This window comes from Carcharodon carcharias, chromosome 17 (assembly GCF_017639515.1).
Source record: "Carcharodon carcharias isolate sCarCar2 chromosome 17, sCarCar2.pri, whole genome shotgun sequence".
Lineage (NCBI taxonomy): Eukaryota > Metazoa > Chordata > Chondrichthyes > Lamniformes > Lamnidae > Carcharodon > Carcharodon carcharias.
Genome location: NC_054483.1, coordinates 94,569,455 through 94,582,007, shown reverse-complemented (window position 1 = coordinate 94,582,007; position 12,553 = coordinate 94,569,455). Strand labels below are relative to the sequence as shown.

Sequence of the window (12,553 nt, the reverse complement as noted above, 5' to 3'; positions counted from 1 at the left end):
CCCATTGATCTCTTTCTCCTTGCAGTAGAAGAGGGCACAAAACCAGGCCCTAGAGTCATCTCCTCTTTGACAGCTGCAGAAGAGGTGCTGAATATAAACCAGATGTCAACATACCTGGCCATTGAAGATGGAGAGATGGGGTGTCTCCCAGATACCTGGTGACAGAGCTAGTTATCGCACAGCCACATGGTGTGCATTACTTATTGACTTGATGTCAGCAGGCAATGAAAATGATAATGTGCACCATAATGACTTGGAACCCTTTCACCTTGTCAGTTCTAATTCATGTCTTTCATTGCCCAAGGATGCTTCAAGTGTCCCAGAGTATGTGTGTAGGAAGAGGATGAATGCTTCTCAGAGGAAGTCACTCACTCTGAGAATGCACTATCATAGCACTCTTCACCAGCTTAGATGTGCACATCAGTGGGACTGCCAAGACAAGTTGCCTCATGTTGTATCATACATTACGAGTCCCTGTTGGACGGTCAGAGATGAGAAACTTCTGCTACTTGGCAGAATTCTGACATTTGGACAATGGAATTCCACCCTTTTAATTCTTTGTCTAACCCCCACCAATAACAAAGTTGGGAACAGGACCCAGGGAAGCTGCCTCTCAGCTTCATGCCAGTCCAGACCCAACTGCTATCATTTATCCCACCAAGAGGGTGTGCTATGCTGGCCACTCAGTGAAGCCACGGAGTTTGGCCGGCCTGGCATGGGGATGTCTTCGTGTGGGGGTGTTGGCAGGATACGGGTGGCAGACGAGTCCCCGTTGTGGGGGTGTAGGGGGCGTTTAGGGAGAACTGTTGAGTCTCCACAGGGTTGCGGGGGATGAGAGCCAAGCCTCGTTGGGGGTAACAGTTGAGTCTTCAGGTGGATGCAATGCAGCCAAGGGTCCATGGTCTCTGGAGAGGGTGTTGTGGTAGTTGAGCCTCCTTGGGGCAGGGGGAGCAACTGAGTCTCCAGGGGGCAGGGAAGAGCAGACCCTGAATCTCGGTTGGTTGTGATGAATTGGTGTCAGTTTTCACCGTGTTGATCTCTGGTTGTCGAATTACAGCAGCAAACAACAATAACCATGGGAAACTATTCCCAAGAAGAAATGCTGAAATATCGCACGCCCCAGCATGTGCTCGGATCATAAACCTGTGGATTTCAGCTATATTTTTTGCCAATTTTCAATCTTGATAGCCTGGCCCTGAAGGGTCCTTTAGGGACCCAATGTGGCTCAGTGTTGCTCTGAGGCTGTTACAAAAGCCAGGCTTCTGAGTGAGTGACTGAGTAGTGGTGGGGGGGGGGGGAGGTGGGGGGTGGAAACGGAGTTTGGGAAGAAGGGCTGCTTAGTGAGTGAATGGGGAGGGGGTTTGGGAAGAGGAGTTGCTGAGTGAGTTAGTGGGGGGAGGTGGTTGGGAAGAGGTGTGTGTGTGGCAGGAGAGGGGCTGCCAATGTGTGTGTGTGTGTGTGTGTGTGGGTAGGGGGGCATGGAAGAGGGTATCACTGAGTATTCTGTCCCCAGGGAATACAGAAAGCTTGGTTGAAACCTACATGAATACATTAAAAAAATGTTTTTACAAAGTTCTTCAAAAATACATCTTCATACTTATATGTTGAGTGAACTTTAATAATTATATACTGAACATTACAATGTTTGATCATTGCTGTTTTGCTTTTGTTGGCGTCTGGGGTCACATTAATGTTCAAGAGTTTTTTCCATTTTTTCATTCATGGGATGTGGACGTTGCTAGCAACCCTAGCATTTATTGCCCATCCTTACTTGCCTTGAGAAAGTGGTGGTGAGTTAGAATAGGGTCACGTTGGAAAATAGTTTCCGAAACATTGCAGTAGTCCTTTGCTTCACTTTGCATGTACATAATCCAGCAAGGTCTTTAGCTCAGAAGAAGAGTAATACAGATTCGAAACATTAACCCTGTCTCTCTATCCACAGATGCTGCAGATCTGCTGAGCTTTTCCAGCATTTTCTGTTTTTATTCCAGCAAGGTCATGTTCTGTGGTTAGTATGGACTTCTGCCTGTATTATGTACACTAATTGCATTGAATGGTGAAATGCTGAGGTCACTGGTGATTTTATACATTGGTCCACAATCTTGACAGTAGTAGAAGGTACACAAAGCAAAAACAAATGTTTCTACCCGTTTGATTTCTAAAAATTCCACCTATTTAAACTGGCCTAGAAGCATTTGCATTTCACTACAGATCATAAAAATTGCTGTAATTACATGTTGCAAAAAATTTTTCAGACCTTTTTGGCTTTGGCCACTCATTTTCAGACCTTTTAATCTTCAGACACTCATCCCTAGAGGGTGCAGATGCAGTTCCTTATGGGCTTTGATGAAGAGGTCTATTCTGGAGCAGTAGTCTGAGGTTCTGTCAGCCTGTTTTCAATTGTGCACAGTGTTGGTGCAGAGATTGGAGGAGTCCGCTTCTAGCATGTGTTTCCACATACATGGAAAGAATGGTCACCTACATGGAGTAGCAGGTGTAGCAGTCAACTGAGTGCATATTGACCCTCACTAATGGCCTGTACACTCAGGCATCTAAGCAGGATTGAGGAAAACATCACCTTGACTGTTAAGCATCTCACTGAAGTACAGCAGAGTGCAGCTCTTGGCTCGCAGGGAAGATGGAGAAAAGGGGATATGGAAATGGGGATTCTGTTCAAAGCACTTCCACTCTGATTTCTTACCTACACCTCCACATGCAGACCCCACATGCTGCCTCTTGTGATGGCCAAAGATTACCTACACTATTGTAGGTGGATTGTCTTTGGTGGGGTGATGAGGTGGGGGGGGGGGGGGGGGGGCGGGGGCGCACTCCAATCCTCCAAAACTCAAAGAATATTGGCCAAGAGCCTCTGGTTAGTCAGAGTAGTAATACGTGCAACCTGCTTCTAGTTGTGCTGAAACCACAGGGATAACACTATATAGGCATAGAAAAAGGAAGTTGAAGGATTTGTAGTTGCACAAGGGTGTTCACTTGGTTGAAAAATAGTGTCACATTTTTGTTTCATGTTGTGCAAAATAGTTTTCACTGTTCCATCATCCAGTCTTGCCCCTTTTTGCCACCCAAGTGGCCTTCTGCTTTGCGAAGAATAGTATAACAAGAGTTGAGGATGAGCATTGAGTGTAAGGGAGATGGATGGATTATTAATTGTAGAACTGATAGAGTAGATGCTGAGAGATTGTTTCTGCTGCTTGGGGAGTCTAAAATACGGGACACAGTCCCAGGCTAAGGGACCAATAATTTAGGAATGTTTGTTCACACACACACACACACACACACACACACACCTTAAACCAGCTTATATTTCACCCCTTCCTTGGATTCACCTAGTTCTGTTGAAGGGGCATGAGGACTCGAAACGTCAACTCTTTTCTTCTCCACCGATGCTGCCAGGCCTGCTGAGTTTTTCCAGGTAATTCTGTTTTTGTTTTGGATTTCCAGCATCCGCAGTTTTTTGTTTTTATCTCTAGTGGGTTCAGAAGTTGTGTGCATATAGCTGCTCTGCAGCAGTTTTACTGAATCATGCCAGTCAATGTTTAGTTTTTGCATATCTCTGTGATTTTCTTGCAGATCTGCTCCTCCATCTCTCATTATTGCAGGTTTATAGAATACCCGCAGTAGCATGATAATTCTTTTCTTGCTTCTAAACTCTAACCAGATGGATTCTGTTCTTGGACCCTCAAGGACGTCCTCTCTTTCCAACATTACAATGTCTTCCCTAGTCAGTACTGCCACCCCACCTTTTTTTCCTTCCCTAACTTTTCTGTCTTTGTATTCTTGAATATTAAGCAATCAGTCCTCACCATTTTAAGCCACTCCTACCTTTCTTTTATTGCCACTACTTCATCTTCCCACAACATTATTTGTGCTTGTAGCTCACCAAAGTTATTCACCATATTTTGTGTGTTTACATAAGTGCATTCTTTGTATTCCTTATAGTCCTTCTTTATCTGCCCTATCTAATATGGTACTACTTCATTCTTGATTACTATCTAGCACAAGCACTTTATGCACCTTATTCTTCTTTTTTTAACTTCTATGTGTTAGTGCCCATCTGGACCACAACATCCAGTGATTGCATAAAATGTAGAAATCTGTAAGTTGCTGTCTGAAATGGAATATTGCTCTGTAAGCATCTTCTCTGAAAACAGCATCTTTTCATCTGACTCACCCCTCAAATGTATTGAATGCTGTGGAATTCTCTACTTACCTCATAGATATAAAATAAATTGGCTATAAGAAATTAGGAATTGTACATTTCAGTGTAAGCAACATTTTAACAGTGTAGTAAATATTAATTACGAACTAAGAACCTCTCTGGCACTGAAAATTAACCTTACAAGTCTGAAATCCCATTCCTTCAGTTGTTAATTATTCTTACAGTCTTAAAAACTTCCCATTTTAAACTTTTAAACTCCCCAATCCATACCCACTGTAAGGAACATATCTTTTTATTTCTGTTGGACTGCTTTAAAGAACATATCTTTTTACTTTCTGTTGGACTGTGAATTAGAATTACAATGGCTGCAGTTTGAAAGACATGTCCACTGGAACAGGATGAGAGATATATACAATGTTGCAGTCCTGGAACAGAGTGTGCTATGAAAGATAGATGGTGCTGGAAAGGAATCCTGGACCAAGGGAGCTACCTGACAGCAGCATTTTAATTGGCTCCTGACCAGGTTTTTGTGTAAAAGCAGTGGAGCAAAAAGCTTCTGGCCTGCAAAGAGAAAACGTCTAAAATCTCTTTTCCTCATATCTCTATAACCTGCTCTCTCTGAGGAAACCCCTGTAAAAAGGAAAAGGGGAAAACCACTGTTAGAGACATTGAATAGCAAGTTCTCAACCAGTGAAATAAATACTGAAAGTGCTGGAAGACCACCTTCTGTCATCAACAAGAACTAAAAGGAATTTGGAAGACATCGATCAAAATCAACCCTTCGACTCCTGTACTCCGGATTTGTGCTTTGAACCGTTTTATCTCAACCTTTAAAATCCATTTGTGTATGTTGTGTGTGTGTGTCTTTGTGTGTGTGTGTGATTTAGGAAAGGGGTAGAGTTAAAATTATAGTGTTAGAAGTTAGCAGTTCATATTTCTTCCTTTGCCACTGGTTAACGACAGTTTGTTCAATAAACAGTTATTAACTTATTAAGTTTACAAACCTGGTGCTCGTATTCTGTTAACCTAAATTAAACAGTTAGGTAGAATTGGGGCAATCTGGTGATTTGATCAAACTTTCCATATTTGTCGTGGCTCGGGGAACAGTGGGGCTTGATATTACAGCGCACTATCCCCAGCGTGTCGTGACACTAACAGCCACATCCTTGATCGTACCATCTTGTGACCAACCTACTACTACTACTGTGTCAATTACAGATAAGGCCTTCTCTCCTTTAAGGAGAGGGAGCACTTTTCCACTCTTATGTTATAGCTTTGTGAAGGAAAACACTAATTAGATTTTTCCTTGAAAAATGTTTTAAAAGATTGCCAAGGAGTATTGGTCTTTTGTTTGCAAAAAGTTTGTGACTACTATAAATGAGAAAAAAAATGAACCAACGGAAGAAACCTCACAAGAAGTTAAACCAATTTGACCTGTCTTTTTTTTTAGAAGTCTTTCAGTGCCATTTTTCTTTTTTGCAAACTTAAATTTCTCAAGTGCTGTAAATGAGCTTTTTTAACTTGATGTTATGAAAACTACATGTTTGGTTTTATGCTAAAACTCTCTTTAAAATGTTAAAATATTTGAATTTTTTCATTAATATTTTTATTTGGAAACATTAACCTCTCTGAAAAGCTTAGTGCTTGAGTTATGTTGGGTTTTTCTGATGCCGAACAGGAATCCAATCCTGTAAATATTTTAAAACTTTATCTTTATTACTATTTCTTATTTTTAAACTGGACTTTTCTGCTAAACAAAGCCAATTAAGATGGTTGACCCTCTATCTGGAAATTATCCCCAGCAGTCTCCAGAACAAAAGAATTCTCTTAGCTTTGGGAATGCCACACCTCGTTATGTCCAAGGCGCTTCTAACAGGCCACCTGGAACTGTACAGACCAATTCCAAAGGAAGCTACAGGAATATCATTTGCATTTGATAAGCCAACCTAGCTAGTGGAGAACATGGGTCTGCTGGGACAGTGGCTTCCCAAACATAAGATCCTCAACACGAATGGCACCTGTTTCAACCCATAACGACTGAGACATTATCACACAAAGCCACATTCCAGATGCTAGATAAACATCCTTTGTTGAAGCCACTGTGGAGAAGGAAGGTCACATGACCCAAGACTGTAGCCTTTTGAGCAGCGTAATATTACCTTTCTGAGCTGTGTAGCCAGTCTATTGTTTAACATCCAACTGGCAGGCCACACAGAAGGAAACTGTCCAGGTTGGACCTCATTTAACCTGACTCTACTAGAAGATTTTGTATCATTGCCTACAAAACTGATGCAGTCTCTGGTGATATCAACGCCAACTGAAAAGTGAATCATACCCAGCTGACCATCAACTACATACATGAAAGACTACCTCATTGGGCTCTGACTTTGGGACTTTGGTACTCATGTGAACCAATATTTATTTTCTCTGTGGTCCTCACACTATAAAACCTCTTTTTCTCTATCCCTCCCTTTACTGTGTGAAAGTGGAGTGGGACATTGATAACACTCCTTTTCGCAGGTTTTGAATGTACAATAAACAAATTTGCTGAGTTAATCCTAACTCGAGTTTGCTGTGGGATTATGAATAAACTCACACAAAAAACCAAGGGGTTGGGAAGCTATGCCACAGCTTATTCTTTAAAAAAAACTAATTGAAAACACCTGTTTACAGACAGATGGTAAGAGCAAAACAGTGCTGTTTGAACTGACCTCCTTCTGTCCATAACCGTTGAAAGCTCAGAACATTCAATTTCACCTAAACAAATTTATCTATATTGTCCAGCAAATAGTTTGGAAATAACCCTTTGGCAGAATTGAGTTCCGACCTGCTATGTATTTCCAATACTTACTGTTTTTATTTCAGTTTCCTATTTGCAATATTTTTATTGTTCCTATCTTGCTACTGTTGGAACATATGCACTGTGAAAAACTCTCAGAATGCATTAAAATTAGTCTGGAGACTATTTCCATAATGCAACAATGGACCTTTAACAATATTCCTGATCATAAGATATAAGGAGATTCACTGCTGATTTGCAGAAGAGGTAGAGCTGTGTATCATCAGTACACATGTGAAAGCTGCTCTTGTGCTTTTGGATAATGTCACCATGAGGCAGTATGTAGTTGAGGAACAGAGTGTTCAAGGTTAATCCGTGGGGAACTTTAGAGATGATTGTCTATGTGACCCTGGGACAGACAGTCAGCAGCACCCCATTGGCAGGAATTTACCTGTGAGGGAACGGTTCTCACCCAGACGCTCGGCGGTGCTGGAATTCAAGAGGAGAGACATCAGGACAAGGGAGGGAGCTGATTGGTAGGTAGTGAGTAAGTTGTTTTATTTTCCACTAAAGCAGCATTACAGAAGGTAAGAGTCTCAGCATTTTTAAAAGTAAAACTAAATAGTTTTCTACTTGGCTTAAATTTAAGGAAATAGTCTTTTAATTAAAAACAAACAAAAAGTATGGCAAGGGAGCTCAGTCCCATGTGTTGTACAGCTTGCAGCATGTGGGAATTTTTAGACACTCCTTGCAGTCTGGATGACCACATGTGCAGGTCGTGCCATTGGCTTGACCAGTTTGAGCAACGGGTTTTGGAGGTGAGCATCAGCTGGAGACACAGCGGTGCATCCGCGAGGCTGAGGGTTATGTGGATAACATGTTCTTAGATGTGGTCACTTCACAGCTTAAGGAAGTGCAGTCAGGGAGGGAACGGGTGACCACCAGTCAGAAGAAGGGAGGCAGGCAGGTAATCAGGAAAGCCCCAGAATGCATCTAAGTCAAGAACCGTTTTCTGTGTTGGAAAACGGTGAGGGTGAAGGTTCCTCTGGAGAGTGCAGCCAGAGCCAAGTTCATGGCACTGTGGGTGGCTCAGCTGCACAAGCAGGGAGGAATAAGAGTGCAATAGTAATAGTGGTAGGAGACTCAATAGTGAGGGGTGCAGACTGGCGCTTCTGTGGCCACAGACGTGACTCCATGATGGTGTGTTGCCTCCCTGGTCCCAGGCTAAAGGATGTCACAGAATGGCTTTAGGACATTCTGAAGGGGGAAGGTGACCAATCTGAGGTCATGGTTTACATTGGTACCAACAACATTGGTAGAAAGAAGATTGAGGTCCTGCAACAAGAATTTAGGGAGCTAGGTAGCAGATTAAAAAGTAGGTCTTCGAAGTTTATAATCTCTGGATTACTTTCTGTGCCATGTGATAGTGAGTTTAAGAATAGGAGGATAGAGAGGATGAATGCATGGCTGAAGAGATGGTGCAGGAGGGAGAGATTTAGTTTCCTGGATCACTGGGGCCTGTAGAAGTCAGATGGTTTGCACCTGAACCGGAATGGGACCAACATCCTTGCGGGGAGATTTGCTAGTGCTGTTATGCAGGAGGGTGGGGAGTTTAAACTAATTTGGAAGAGGGATGGGATACAGAGTGGAGGTACAGTAGGGAGTGATGTACAGTCAAATAAAGAAGAGAAACTAAGTCAGTCTGGAAGGCAGAGCAAATACAGACCTGTTAAGGCACAAGGGAATAATGCAAGGCTGGATTGCATCTATTTTAACACAAGGAGTTTTACAAGTGAGGCAGATGAATTCAGGGCACTGGTTAACTCATGGGAATATGATATTGTTGCTTTAACAGAGCCATGTTTGAGGGAAGGGCAGGACTGGCAGCTCAACACTCCAGGCTATAGAATCTTCAGGCGTGACGGTGGAGGGGGGTGGGGTGGTGGTGGTGGGGGGGGGGGGGGGGGGGAGGTGGTGGGGGTGCGTGTAAAAGCAGAGGTGGCATTGCACTATTGACCTAGGAGTCAATTACTGCAGTAAGGAGGGATGGTACTTTAGAAGATTCCTCAAATGAGGCCATATTGGTGGTACTTAAAAGCAAAAGGAGAGCAATCACTTTGCTGGGAGTGTACAATAGGCCTCCAAACAGCCAGGGGGAGATAGAGGAGCAGATATGGAGCCAAATCTCAGAGAAGTGTAGAAAGTATAGGTAATAATAGTAGGGGATTTCAACTTCCCCAATATTAACTGGGATAGTCTTAGTGTGAAAGGCTTAGAAGGAGCGGAATTCTTGAAGTGTATCCAGGAGAGCTTTTAGAGCCAGCACGTCGAAAGTTCTACAAAAGGGGCAGTACTGGACCTAATCTTAGGGAATGAAGCCGGTCAAGTGGTAGAAGTGTCAGTGGGGGAGCATTTCGGGGATAGTGACCATAACTCTTTAAGATTTGAGGTAGTTATGGAAAAGGACAAAGATGGACCAGAAATAAAGGTGCTGAATTGGGGTAAGGCTGATTTCAATATGGTAAGACAGGATCAGGCCAAAGTGGACTGGGAACAGCTACTTGTAGGAAAGTCTACATCAGACCAGTGGAAGTCATTCAAAACTGAAATACTGAGAGTTCAGGGCCAACATGCTCCTGTAAAGGTGAGGGGTAGGACCAACAAGTCCAGAGAACCCTGGATGTCAAGGGATATAGAAGATTGGATAAGGATAAGTAGAGACTTATGGCAGACACAGAGGGCGGAAAAAAGCAGAAGCCCTAAAGGAGTATAGAATGTGTAGGGGGGTGGGGACTTAAAAAAGTAATAAGGAGAGTGAAGAGGGAGCATGAAAAACACTGCAGCAGCACAGGTAGATATGGTGGTTAACAAAGCAAATGGGATACTTGCCTTTATTAGCCGAGGCATAGAATATAAGAGCAGAGAGGTTATCTTGCAGGTGTATAAAATGCTAGTTAGGTCACAGCTGGAGTACTGTGTGCAGTCTGGTCGTCACACTATAGGGAGGATGTGATTGCATTGGAGTGGGTGCAGAGGAGATTCACCAGGATGTTGCCTGGGCTAGAAACTGGGTTTCAGCGATGAAGAAAGACTGGGTAGGCTAGGGTTGTTTTCCTTAGAGCAGAGAAGGCTGAGGGGAGACCTGATAGAGGTATACAAAATTATGAGGGGTGTAGATAGGAAGAAACTTTTCCCCTTAGCAGAGGTGTCAATAACCAGGGGCATAAGGTTTAGAAGGGATTTGAGGAAACATCTTTTCACCCAGAGGTTGGTTGGAATCTGGAACACACTGCCTGAGGGAGTAATAGAGGCAGGAACCCTCACAGCATTTAAGAATTATTTAGATGAGCACTTAAAACCATAGCATACAGGGCCACGGGCCAAGTGCTGGAATATGGGATTAGGATAGGTGCTTGATGGTCGGTACAGACACGATGGGCCTGTTTCTGTGCTGTATAACTATGACTCTATGTGAGGTAAGAGAAACCATTGCTACATTCGCATGGATACGTTTGTTCATCTAGCTAAAAGTGGAGCTGAATCCCAATGAGCCTGGTAATGGAGGTGTGGAGGATTGTGCGGTGAACAGTGGTTAAAACTGAAGAGAAGTTAAAAGATTATAACGTACTGTGGTTGCAATCATAGAGCATTACAGGGGTGTAGTGGACTGGTAATCTAGAGGTCCAGACACAGGTCCCTAGGCATGAGAACATGGGTTCAAATCCCACCACTTTACTCCCTTTCTCACTGTCTCCCTTTCCCACTCTGTCTTTCTCATTCTCCATCCTTTCTCACTTCGTTTCTCTCACTCTTTGCCTCAGTCTCCCTCCCTTTTCCACTGTCTTGCTCACTCTGCTCCCTTTGACTGCTATAAATTATCCTAAACAAGCACTCAAAAAAATTAATCGTGCGGCCACCTCCAAAAATTACCACCATTTACCCCGAGTTTTTCGCAAGTATTTCGCATTGAAATCAAAATCTCGATTTTCTTTTTCACAGCAATTTCCATACAGTTCGGTAAAGCCAACTGAATTAATTATAAACGGAAACTTCGTTCGCACTCATGCACGAAAGCGCGTCGATACTGAGCACGGCCTTGGCATCTCCGATTAACCAATTAGAATCTTCTGACTGAACGGCCAATCAGAGCACTGAAAGTGAACCAATCAGGGTAGCGAAAGGCTGCCTCCTACCAAACTAGTTAAAGGAGAGAATTCGCGGGAGCACGCGCGTGCGTGTGTGGCACGTAGCACGTGACTGTAAAGGGTCCGCGAGCAATGTGAGCTTTGTCGACTTGGCGCTCGAGCGCGTCGAGCAGCAGCTTGACCGTTACACCACCTTCGGTTTACTTTTACAGTAGTTTTAACTGAGGCGCCTTCGCGACATCGAATTATTTTGGGAACACGGTACTTTATTTTGAGCAGCCGAGCTATTACCTCTGCCTCTGACTAGTAGTTAATTCCTTTTTGTGTTTCAAGTCAGTGTCGACCCGGTTCCTTTTCGGTTGCCCATCAACCAATAGTGCCTGAATGAAATGATTCCATATTTTTATAGGAGGAATCAATACTACCCCCCATCCCACCCCACCCCGGCAATAACGCTCTTTTGAAATGGCCTAAACTGACTGAAATGAGCATTCCCCCGAGAATCCCTCTTACTCGCCGGAGTTGTTCAACTGAGCAGGAGTTGGGCAGCGTCTGGTCTGCTAACATTCTCCAGGAGAGTGGAGAAGCACCACCCAGTGCTATTTAGAGATGTCCAAGGAGTTCTGTTTCTGTCTCTGCCACCTGTACTTCATTAGGTTGTAGAAAAGACCGGGAGATCGGTTGAAGTTATAAAAAATTTTGAAAGGTTAGAAAAAATTTTCCTGACATGGCCCCTAATGTGACACTGTCTCATGATTTGGGATGTGTCCATTACTTTTATTTAAAAGTATTCTGAAAATTTTAAATCCTTCATGAAACCTCATCCCGCCCACGGATGAAGCTGCCTGCTTGGCCTGTTAGAGACCATAAGGTTGATTTGAAACATATGCTTTGGCTGAAGCAATTAGGGTTATTTTTAAACTGTGCTCCCTGTGTTTGTCAGTGGTTGTAGATCATGTCGAGTAGAGGGAAAAGTGGTAAGGGTCTGGGAAAAGGGCACCGCAAAGTCCTTCGCGATAATATCCAGGGTGTTACTAAGCCAGCCATTCGGTGCCTGGCTCGCCGTGGTGGCATCAAATGCATTTTCGGCCTCATACGAAGAGGTTCGCAGAGTCCTGAAAGTCTTCCTCGAAAATATTATCAGGGGCATGCCCAGCGCAAGACGGTGACGGCCATTGATGTGTACGCACTAAAGCGTCAGGGGTGGACCCTCTATGGTTTCGGTGGTTGAAGATAGTTTAAGAGAGATAGCGACTTAGAAACCAAAGGATTCTGAAAATTGCTTTTTTTAAAGAACAGATAACAGGGAAATCTTTGCACGTTTGTGCTCTTGAACCCTTACCATGGGGTAGCCTTTTCCCGTCAGCGAACTGGGTCTGCTTGCCGATGCGTAAAACGATGTGGGGTGACGTCGGGCGTGCATCCTGCTATCTCCTCGCCTCATTTAGATTT

General features: G+C 43.5%; 1 protein-coding gene across 1 annotated transcript; it reads left to right on the top strand.

Moving 5' to 3' along the window:
- The first annotated feature begins 12,056 nt into the window (after window positions 1-12,056).
- On the top strand, window positions 12,057-12,332 carry LOC121289682 (histone H4-like). Its single transcript, XM_041209306.1, has one exon. It carries the CDS (start codon window positions 12,057-12,059, stop codon window positions 12,330-12,332), a length of 276 nt encoding a protein of 91 aa, XP_041065240.1.
- Window positions 12,333-12,553: the final 221 nt, after the last annotated feature.